The following is an 11,720-nucleotide window of genomic DNA, read 5'->3' as shown; positions in this document are numbered from 1 at the left end:
ATGCAAAATTCGGTCAATCACACATGTATTCACACACTGATGGTGGCAAGCCACATAGCTGCCCTTGAGCTCACAGACAGAAGTGTGGTGGTATGTTTTAAAAACATGAAACCCCTCATTTAAAAACATGACACCCACAGATAGATTTTTCAAAGCAGATAAGATATAGCAGGTTAGTTTAGCGCTGCAGAAAGGTGGCTTTCAAGGTGGCCCTCCAGGGGTAGGACTTCCTAACTATTTAGAAACTGCTTGCTGCATCCCTGCTAGATGTGCAGGAGGCTGTGTGTTTGTACCATTGTGCATTTGTTTGCAGATATTGTCAGCTAATAAAAAGGTGAGTTAGCTCATTAAAAACATGAGATTAAAAAAAAAGTGGGACTAAGGAGATGAAATCTCGTTATATGATAATGTTTTTGAGTAAAATATGTAATTATTGTGTCTTTTAAAGCTTGTAGCCATAAATTATTTATCAAATTTGACAAAAAGGAAACATTATTCATGATTTTATGTATTTATTGTACTAATGTTATTTCATTGCATGGCAAGGACATCTTTTGACTTTAAAAACAAATTTGGAGAAACAGAGTTAAACATGAAAATTGTTGCAGTAACATAAACAGATCCGCTCACTATCTTCTATATTATTATTATTAATCCACACAGCTCTGCAGTCTATTTTAAAGTTCTGGTAGGTAGGGATGTTTTCCTTTAAATTTTCTCAGAAAGCTGATATAGAATAATCTATACGAGATACAGTTTAATTACAGACACTATTTTATTCAATCATTTTTATAAATTAACGGCACATAAAGGTGCCAATCATGACACAAACTTGAAAAAATAAAAATCTAGATTAATTCATTTTTTTCTTAAAATAAATGCTTTTGTTCTTGGATTTAGGAGGTAAAGGAGACATTTTGCCAATGGAACAAGACAATTTACATTTAAAATAATAGAACACACCTGAATTGTCATATTTCATGTGCATGTTGTCAAATTATCTTATTTTAAGAGTAAAAATACTGATTCCATTGGCAAACTATCTCATTTACCCACTGAAATTAAGATTTTTTTTTACTTATTTCTAGATTGTTTTTCTAGTGCACACCTCCTGTATCCCTGGCTTTAATTAGTCTGTAGTTTTTACATGTAGCTGCTACATCTGCTCTCTGGCTCCTGTGTTTTTTCCAGTTTCTCCTCTGCATGCACGGCGTCTGCAAAGAAACCACTAACCAGGATGATTGGAAATGTGAGGAAAAACTGCTGCTCATCTTCAAAAAGAAGAAGAAATTGTCTCATACAGAATAACTTCGCACTGTCAAAAAGGAACCGCTACTTTTCTTCTGTCACCATGTGCTTACTCAATATGAGGAACTCCTACCCTTAACTCAGACATTAATAAAAGCCTGCATAAGATACCATAACTATTCAGATGACACACAGCTGTACATTACCATGTCACCAGGTGACTAAGCCCATCCAAATTGAAGAAATCAATCCATGGATGTACCAAAACTTTCTTTAGGTGAATTAACTGAAATAGAGCTAATAATATTTGTACCAAAGGAGGAGATTTCAGAAGTTAATCCAACTAGAAACATGCATCAGGGTCTAAATCTGGGTGTAGTAATGGACTCAAACCTGAACCTTCAGAGGCTCATAAAGACAGGAACTAAGTCGGCCTTCGATCAGCTAAAGAGCGTCTCCAGGATTAAAGGACTAATGTCTCAGCAGGATATTTAACATTTTTAGTAGGTTTGGTTACACCAACAGTGTCTTCCCAGGTCTGCTGAAAAAGTCAATGAGGCAGCTGCAGCTGATCCAGAATATTGCTGCTAGCGTCCTCACTGAAATAAAGAACCACATCACTGTGGTTCTAAAATCCTTAGACTGGCTCCCTGTGTCTCAAAGAACACACTTTACATAAAGTTATGTAGGTCTATAAGGCAAGGCAAGGCAAGGCAAAGCAAATTTATTTGTATAGCACAATTCAGTACAAAGACAAAGCAAAGTGTTTTACATTATTAAAATATAGAAAAATAAAACAGAATCAAAGCAAGTAAGAAAAAAAATCATTGAATAGTTGAAATATAAAATACATGAAAGTCATTATATGAACTACCCAGACCTCATATCTAATCTACATACTGAGAACCAAACAAGGAGAATCGGTTTTTAGGTCCTATGCTCCTTGAATAACCTATAAAAAATTTTACAAGTGATGAAAATAAGTTGAAAGTGTGGTTTAAAAAAAAACATATTTGTTTAGAGTGACCTTTGACTGTGCAATCAAAACATTATTAGTTACGTTATCTTCAGTCTTTTTATTTAATCACGTTTGTTTTTGATTATTCCCATTTTTCTTAGGTTATAGTGTTACCTCTATGCTTTTTCCCATCATGTCCAGCACTTTGAATCATCTAAAATGTGCTGTACAGATAAACTTACCACCACATTTGCATCTGACTGGTCTTTCTCACATAGAGAACTTTGGAAAAAATATTACACTATAAATTAAATAAGGACATTTTATATCGAATATCAGATCAGACGGCATCTCTGAATCCATTTAGTCTTTAACTGAATTTTACGGTATACGGTTATTGCATCTTTCTTTAAAAGCAATTGACTTGATCAGATTTTTCTTAGACATTTCCTTAAAATGTATAAGAGGGCCCTGAAATTGAAGGGTTGTTCAAGCCCCAGCTCTGGCTTTCAGTATCGTGTCCTTTTGCAAGACACTTCACATGCATTGCCTACTGATGGTGGTCAGAGCGCCGCTTCTGTCAGTGAACCCCAGGGCAGCTGTGACTACAATGTAGCTTGCCACCATCAGTGTGTGAGTGTGTGGGGAATGACTGAATGCAGTGTAAAGCACTTTGGTCAAGTCCTTTGACTTTAAAATATGTTATATAAGTACAGGCCATTCACTATTTAAAATGATTTTGGTTACATTCCATCATTTGTGAATCATGTGTGCAATCACAACCTTATGAAACTTGTTCTAACAGAAAAAAATGCAGAAAAAAACAAGCTTACATAGGAGCTACCAGTGCGGTAATATATGGGATACCAGTAATGCCAAGATATGCATCCTAAAAGCTGTTTGTTTTGGTTACTCCTATAAATAAAGAGGTTCCTGGTTAAAAATAAAGAAAAGAAACCTTGGTGGGTTCAGGTGGGTGTCTTACTTTGCTTATTATCATCTGTTTTCATTAGTAGGAATATTTTTATTTTGTATATATTAGTGATTATTATTTAACCCTATAATGCCAAATGTATCATATTTGATACATACGGTTTCTGAAATGTTTTGCGTCTGACACCTTTTGCATAATTTAATGGTAAAAACTTTGCTCAAAATCCTATTATACACAATCAGATATACCTGATAACAAAGGGGGGAGGAGACTACACAAAAAATAATCTTGACTTATCGCATAGTAATAAATTATTAATATCAAAAATGTATTTCTGTTTTTTATTTTTACATATTTAGTTAAAAGGCCAAATAAGGACTTCAAACCAAATAATTTTCTGTTTTGTTTTATTCTTGGATCGGGCTTTAAAGGGTTAAAATTATCAACTTGATTGTTAAAAATTGCTTCCATATACACATTTTCACGACACATTTCACCTGTTTGAATAAATAATTTGTATTCTGAGGTTCCACAATGTTTTGTACCTAATTTTTTTTTGTTGTTGCTGTTTTTAATAGAATAAATCAGGAATTAAAGCATTTCTATACCCTTCGGTTTGACTTCAGAAGGAGGTTTAACAGAGAGATCATCTTGAAAAAAGCACACACTTCCTGTAAGGCTAAATGTGTGTGTGTTCAGTGAGTTCATTAGTGTGCACAAGAGAGATAGAGGGGCTCATTCTAACATTAACAAGCCTGCTGAGTCTGATTTAGAATTTCTAAAGGAGATTTTCACAGATTTACGACGGATTCAAGAAGCAAGCAGTGAAGAGACACAGAATGGGTGTTCAGGCGGCGTTCATCGTCCTTCTCATGTTTGTAGCCGCTGTGGAGGCTCAAAAAGGTGAGCAGCCGCCAGTTCTGTCATACCTTGGTTTGCATGTTAAGCTAAAATATTTTATCTGGAGGTAAGACCAATACATAACCTCATATCTCTAAATAAAAAGTTCAACTTTATCTTAATGTCCTTCAGCTGCTGAATTCAAACCCTTTAGTTCATTTGATCCATCGCAATTTGATTGAAGAATTGAATATCACCATAAGATATTTACTGAATGTTTTTTTTATATATATGTAAAAGGAGGAGTCACAGTCTGGAGAGGCAATGTCACTATGACCTGTCCAGAAAAAGGAAAATGGTCAGATGGAAAACAAATCATTAAAAATGATTCAAACACTCTTGAAGTTGAGTTCAAAGGCGTAGCTCAATACGTCTGTGTATACAAAGAAGGTGACACAGAAAAAATATATTCGTTCTACGTAAGAGGGAAAGGTTCGTAAAAACAGATTTCCTTTTATTTCCTTTCAGCTTTTAAAGACCCAGTTTGACAGATCTTCTTTCTCCTTCAGCCTGTAAAAACTGCTATGAGGTGGACGGATATCTCTTCTTGCTGGTGATCCTCGTGGATGTGATCGTGACCGCAGTTGTCATGAGGATGGTCTACGTTTGCTTCAAGAAGAAACAACCAGATGTGATCTATGATGCACCTCCCAGAGGTAGAAATGGACTTAAAACCACATTTCTGCTTATTGAACCAAAGTACTTTATTCTCATTGATTGTTTTCTGTTTTATTTATTTGTTGTAGTACGTAGAAGTCGGCCTCGACAGGAGCAATCTTCTGCCTATGAGGTGGGTGGTGTCACGAACTCTGTTAGAAAAACACTTTTTGTGTTTTATTTTCCTTCTTCTTTTATCTCAAACTGATTTTCTCTTCATTTGAGCTATAATAAGCACACTTTTAGTCGTCTGTTATGGTCTAATCAAATCCTTCGATCTAAACTCAAAAACAAACGAAGCGCAAGCTTTTCATCAAAGTGAGGAGAAGGCCCCCCCACACTGCGCCTCTAGCATCAAAAAGGCGCCGATACGGTGTGATTAAACAACAACGCAGCAGCAGGGCTACTAAAGTCATGTCAGAGCATCAAATACATTTTGTTAAGTGTTTGATGGGAGAATTATTAACTCTATCACAACATGTGACTTGAAGTTATAGCTACAGTGAGGGATAAACGACTTAGTTTATCTTAATTGAGGCAGCGTTTCAGGGCACGCATGAGCAGTAAAACCTTCCTTTCTGCAGACAGCAATCAGGTTACTCAGAACAAGGAACAATTACGATAAATTAGCAACAAAAGCTGAAAGATTTTAGGGGAATCAATGCATTTATTTCAGTTGAGACCAATTTTTTTTACAATAGATTATTTTTAATAAAGCAAATGATATTTTTTTGCAACACAACAAATAACTTTTTTGAAATGCATAAAAAAGTTTATTTTTTCTTTTGGTTTTGCATTTTTAATAACTAACTGAGAAATGTGTTTCTTTGAAAATGAAGCGAAGTTGCAGAAAATGTACTGAGGATCCATTGTCTTTCAGGAAAAAAATTAATAAAATAATTACAACAGATTAAATTATCTAAATCTATTTAGAAAAAGGTATTACTATTAAAATATTTCTGTTTTATTTAGTGTATTATTTTTTTATAATGGATGGGCAGGCGAAATAATAATTTTTTTATCTACTGTTGACATTTCTGTGAATGAGATAATTAATTTAATTTTTTTATCCAGGTTTATTTGTTTGTTAGCTGACAAAAAGGGACTTTTTTATTGTTTAATTTGCTTAATTTTGTGCTTTTCAAAGGGAGCAGTACAGTTTAACCTTTCAAGTTAGTTCGTAAGTAAATTAGCTGGAAACCAAGTTAGATTTTATTCAAATTATTCTTTACTGTTTTGTTTGTGAACTGCAACCCAACCATATCAACTAAAACCTTGTTTGGTTTGTGTCTTTGCAGTCGCTGAATCCAAGCACTCAAGCAACGGAAACGTACTCTGCTGTGGTGCACAAGACAGGATAGACGCCCATCATGGGGGAGGTCAGAAGAAGCAAACATTTACAATTGATCAACAAAATTAGCAATAAGTCACCCAATAGGTTAAAATACCAATTTGAATTATACATGGTAAAATTAGAATGATTATTTGATTGTTTGACCTCTTTGTGTTACTTAATAGCAGCTAATTTGTGTTGCTGCCAGAATATTTTTCAGATTCAAAAAATGTTATCGAAGTTTTTCCTCGTATTCATAAGAATATTCTGTTTTCTGTATTTATTTGTCAAATCGATTTTATTAAACCAGCAAGAATAGTCAAAGAGATTATTGATTTATTTACAAAGTGACCTGAGCAATAAGGGCGTAGAAATAGAGTAAGACAAATTACAACACTTGGGCAACATTTATTAACCATTATTTTATTATCATTTGAGCAAAGAAATTTCAGCCGGTTGTTTTGGGCTCCAGGACATTTAAAAGTCTTTTACAGGATGTTTCTAAGACCTGGAGATTTTTTTCTAAATTCATAGGTTTAAACCTATTTAGACATCTGCATGATTGTGTTCATATGGAAAAGGGAAGAAAATTAAACAATTATAAATATACAATTGCTATCTTAATTCCTGTTCCTAATTAAGTTTTTTCACATCTCCTTCAAACTATTTTACCAACGGAAAGACAACAGTCATTTGAAGCTGTTTTTGGTATTTCTAGGTATGTATACATTTTTACTCATGAGACAGAAAAAAAAGAAAGCTTTTCCTGGACTTATCTGGGGTCTAGGCAACTATAGCCTATCTAAGCCGATTTTGGGAAATTAATTAAAACAGTTAATGCATATTTGTGTGACATTACAGACATGTTTTAATTCCAATTTATATGCATCTTTTAAAATGTAATAGAAAATTAGATACCAGATGGAGGAAAAATGCTGTAAACAACATATCAGAGAGGTTAGGATAAAATATTTATCACTAACTTGGTTAGGCCGGAATTCTATTCTAATCTCAAACTATTTTATAAAATAAGTGTGACTAAAACAGTTCAAATATGACATTTTATTCACAATTTGATGTTTAAGGCAGGGCAGTTACATTTCTTTTTATGATTTGTTCTTATTGTAGACTTTTATATGTTATTGTAATATAATATCATTGCTTTTTTTCTGCATCACAATCATGACATGTGAAGGGTTGGATTGTTTTACTTTAATCTAGCATAAATCTTTTCCAAATGTGTTTGTTTGTTTTGGTGTTTGAGAACAATCTATGTATAAAGTAATAAAATCAGATTTTTACCCAAACTTTGATCAATCTACTTCCCCATTTTTCATTCAGGAATCTGATACTTCTGCTTGCTCCCTTTAAGCCAGTGCAAGACTACAACCGAACACTAGGGTTAACCTCCAGATGGCGGTGTAGTACAAAAGGATATAGGATGAACAAAATACTTATATGGAGGAAAGGAAGAGAGCTTTAGTTTAGTTTGGTTTAGGGACAGTCAAATAATGAGGGGTAATACACAATGAAAATCTCTGATACTTAAGACGGTCATAACATTAATCTTTTGTTGCACTTCAGGATTTAAAGTTCTAACTGCAAGATTTTTGCAATGCTTGAAAAACACTGTTTCAAAGTTAAGGATATTGGTAGATTAAGATGATTCTGGAAGAGGATGTAATCCAGTAGCAAGCAGTTGGAAAATAAAAGGGACTTTAGAGGTTTTGATTTAAAAATCTCCAAAGAAAGAACATGATAAAACACACCAGAAATGTAGAATGAAAAAAAGAAACGGAAAACAGGAAAACACTATGATTTAAATCAACCACATCTAAATATTTGGTTCCTTCTATTACAGCTTTTCGCTCTCCATGGTTCTTGATCTGGATTAAATCAGGAAGCAAGCAGGAGTCTCTCCCCACACTGTACTGCAGTTTGACATCATTTTTTTGAGGTTTAACTGCGAATTCATCTTGAACAAAAGATGCACTTCCTGTACAGCTAGGTGTGTGTATGTGTCTTTGTGTGTACACCAGGCAGACAGTCAGGGGAAGAACTACCACCTCCCTTTGTCTTCCTAGTATATTTTAAAAAAAGGCAGTTTGGTGCTGTTCATATATTTTAGGAGACATTTACAAATTTGATGCAAACTTTAGAACATTTGGGAATTTTTTAAAGAAAACTTTGTTGAGAAAATGCCTCTCCATGGAGTTCAGGCCGTGCTCGTCGTCGTCCTCATGTTCGCAACCACTGTGAAGATGGATGAAGGTAAAAATATAAAAGTTTTGCATTGTAGTGATGCAAGTTTTACGGTAAACAAATAGATTCGAAATTAAACATTACAAAAGCACATTCTTTTCAGCAAAATTTTATGTTTTTTTGAATTTTCGAAGACATTTCCGGTATAGAGGTTGCTTAACCCATGCATGAATCTTGTTTTTTCTTATCCTTTTTCATCCTATGCAGGTAGAGACATCTATAATACAGTTATGAAAACATTTTGATTATATCTGTATCTATAAGTTATGGTGTGTATAGTATGTGATTTGATATAACAGAGAAGTTTTGCTTGTAAGTAGCTTTTTAATTGAAAATATATGCACTAAAATAATGTAATATGTTTTACTCTGTTCAAAGCAAAAGTTGATTTCTGGAGAAAGGATGTAACAGTAAAGTGTCCAAATGATGCGGATCTTTATAAATCTAATGAAAAAGTTGATAATAAATTTGAATATAACGAACAAATCCAACTCGAATGTAAAGATTCTCCAAAACCATATCTCATCTTCATCAAAGGAAGAGGTGAGTTTAAATGCTTTTCGATTATATTGTCATTTACATGTATTATTAAGCAAAGTCTAATTTAGCTGCTCATTGTTATTTTCCAGCCTGTGAGAACTGCTTTGAACTGGACGGTCAGATCTTCATCATCATCATCATTGGGGATCTGATTGGGACAGGAGTTGTGATCCTGATAATCTACAGGTGCTCCAAGAAGAAAAGCCAATCACAAACAAACAAACCAGACAAACCATCCAAACCCACTAAACGTAAGACTTGGCTCAGATCAGCTCTGGTAACATTATTATTATTCATATAAGTGAAATTACCACATTTATTCTCTCCTTATTCTCCAGCAACTTCCAGACAAGGAGGCCGGGCTCCACCTGTCCCAGGTCCTGACTATGAGGTAGGTTCTACTAAACAAAACAGACAACCCAAAAAAAAAAACTTTCCAGAGGCTCAGTTGATCATAGTGGAGAGCAAGCTGAACCACTAGGGTTGTTTTTTTTATTCAAAAATTTATTAAAAAACATTGAAATATATAACTGAGACCATCAGTAACTAGAAATCGGATGTTGAAACACCTTGAATTGTCTCATTAAAAATAATTTTTGTTTTTGTTTTGGCAGTCGCTCAACATTCATACCATGTCGGATACTTATTCAACTATGAACAACAGTGCAGTCACCAGGACGGGATAGAAACATATCCTCGGCGGCAACATCAACAAAAGCAGGAGAGAATCAATCATGTTTGTAGTAGCCATAATCACTGGATTCTGCAGGTTTGAATTTAACCTCAATCCAATGATAAATCTGCTTATGCACGTTTTATATATAAAAAAGAAGCATTTGCAGTTTATGAGATCGGCTCCCAAAAAAACCTTTTGGGGAAGATCTCTGTAAAGTGTTTGACCATCCAAACAAATCTCTTCATTTCTGACCAAGTCGCAATTTATTTGTAAATTCAAACTCGTCTTTTTGCATACAAACTGTATTCTGACATTTGATTTTTGAGCTTGTATTTTATTTCTTTAAAAAAAAAAAAAAAGAACTCCAGGTCATTTTGTGACTCTTAATGCCGGCATTAGAATCAAACTATTTCTGGAAAAACAACTGCCATGTAGGTATGGACAGGAACTTGAAATATATCTGATTTTTATGAGATTTTTTTTTTTAATTGGTGGACATTTTATGGAAACCATAACATGACCAAGTAATACGATTCTGATCATGGTAAAAGTAACTGTAAAAAGCACTTAAAATATCATCTGTTATTTCATATCAAATGTGTGGCCAAAGTTAAAGCCCCACAAACACAAATACTGCTTTAAAAAAACATGACAGTTATTGAGCAGCATATCAGATGCAATATGCAATTTTGCTACAAAACAAATAATAAAGATTATTATTTAGTATTAATTTAAATGCTTTTTATAAACAAATTGAAATCCAAACAGCCTCTGAAGACACAAAACATAAAGCGATTATTTAAATATTGGGACAAATGTTATTGTCATTCTTGTCATCATACAACTCGTAGTCCAACTTTGTTTAATATGTTTTGTCTTTTTTATTCTACGTTTTTGCTTCTGTTGTGTATGTAAAATTACCACCTAAACCTATAACTATCTAATCAAACTACTTTCCTCCAATGTTGTTTGTATAGTTGAAAAAATTATTGATAGCATAGTAACAGTAAAACTACTGGCAGGAGTCGTAAATAGGGAGTTGTTGCTTCAGTGTGTGGCTAGATCCTGTTTATAAGTACATATATACACGCCACTCCAAGGGTTCAAACTTTTATTAGCTTTGAAATATATGCTGCATTTGTATGATCAAACTTTGTGTGTGTGTTTGTTTATGTGCTAAATATTGGTGCAGAGGTAAATTTGCGAGATATTTAAATGTTTGTCTCTTTTGGGGGGGTTTACTCTGACTTCTACCTTTTTAAGATTGCTATGTGTTTATTTGAAATAAACATGAAAAAACCCTCTTCTAGTTTTTCAGTCTTCATTCAATTGAAAATAACACACGACTGTGTATGATTCATGAGGCGGTTTTAAACCCGCAGGTCATATCCGGAGCACTAAACCTAAAGCCTAAAGAACACCATCGCCTCTGGTGTTTTTTCGTCCCTCTTCATGTCTCATGTCAGACTGACGTGATGGAAACATCTAGAATGTCTCTCAGTCTTTTTCTTGCCGAGTTTCTGTTCATTTCACATTTTAGACATTAAATGGAAAGGTTTCGTCATATAATGTTTTGTTTGGTTCTTTTTGTTCTTCCCAGCAGTGACAGAAATCAGTTAAACTAAATGGAAAAGAAAGGCTGAAATGAGATGCAGCAGATCTTCTACGTGCGGATCATTATTGATGACTACTTTTATTGTAATGCAGCTTAGAGTCGTAGTGTTTTGTGGAAACACTCCCCCTCTTACGGCTCAAATATCTTTATTTACATCTGCTGTAAGTTTGTGTGAAGCAGAAGAAATGTAAACCATGGTTTCTTCTCTGACTGTGTCAAGACAAACCGCTCCCCCACACAGACCTACATCTGCTCACATGCTAGAGAGAGAAAACAGCCGTGCAAAGGGGTAGACATCCGTATTCAAACTACACGCACAGTATCATAAAGTGTGTGGGTCGTTGCATGCTTTAAGGTAGAAGTTTAGTTTGTGTTTGTGTGTTTGTGCTCTTGCAGGGGCCCATTTTTAGGGAAAATAGCACGTTGAAGGGACTGGCTGCTCCTTGAGTCAAGGGTCAAGTATAGGACTAAGGTGTTAATTGAGTTTGAGTTGGGGTTAGGTATCAATCCGTAATGGTTAGGATTAGGATAAGGGTCACTTCAAAAATAGTGAAGTATGTGTGTATGTTTTGGGGGGGGGGGGGGGGGGGGGGGGGG

General features: G+C 34.5%; 1 protein-coding gene across 1 annotated transcript; it reads left to right on the top strand.

Moving 5' to 3' along the window:
* Positions 1-3,858: 3,858 nt before the first annotated feature.
* cd3e (CD3e molecule) lies at positions 3,859-10,804 on the top strand. Its single transcript, XM_015401928.1, has 10 exons — positions 3,859-4,043; positions 4,281-4,472; positions 4,550-4,696; positions 4,787-4,830; positions 5,996-6,040; positions 8,250-8,301; positions 8,671-8,835; positions 8,922-9,083; positions 9,171-9,223; positions 9,447-10,804. Exons 1-10 carry the CDS (start codon positions 3,980-3,982, stop codon positions 9,516-9,518), a joined length of 996 nt encoding a protein of 331 aa, XP_015257414.1. The 5' UTR covers positions 3,859-3,979; the 3' UTR covers positions 9,519-10,804.
* Positions 10,805-11,720: the final 916 nt, after the last annotated feature.

The sequence above is a fragment of the Cyprinodon variegatus genome, unplaced genomic scaffold, assembly GCF_000732505.1.
Source record: "Cyprinodon variegatus isolate N-32 unplaced genomic scaffold, C_variegatus-1.0 Scaffold33, whole genome shotgun sequence".
Classification (NCBI taxonomy): Eukaryota; Metazoa; Chordata; class Actinopteri; order Cyprinodontiformes; family Cyprinodontidae; genus Cyprinodon; species Cyprinodon variegatus.
The sequence above is the reverse complement of the archived record's forward strand: the minus strand, read 5'-3'. Positions and strand labels throughout refer to the sequence as shown.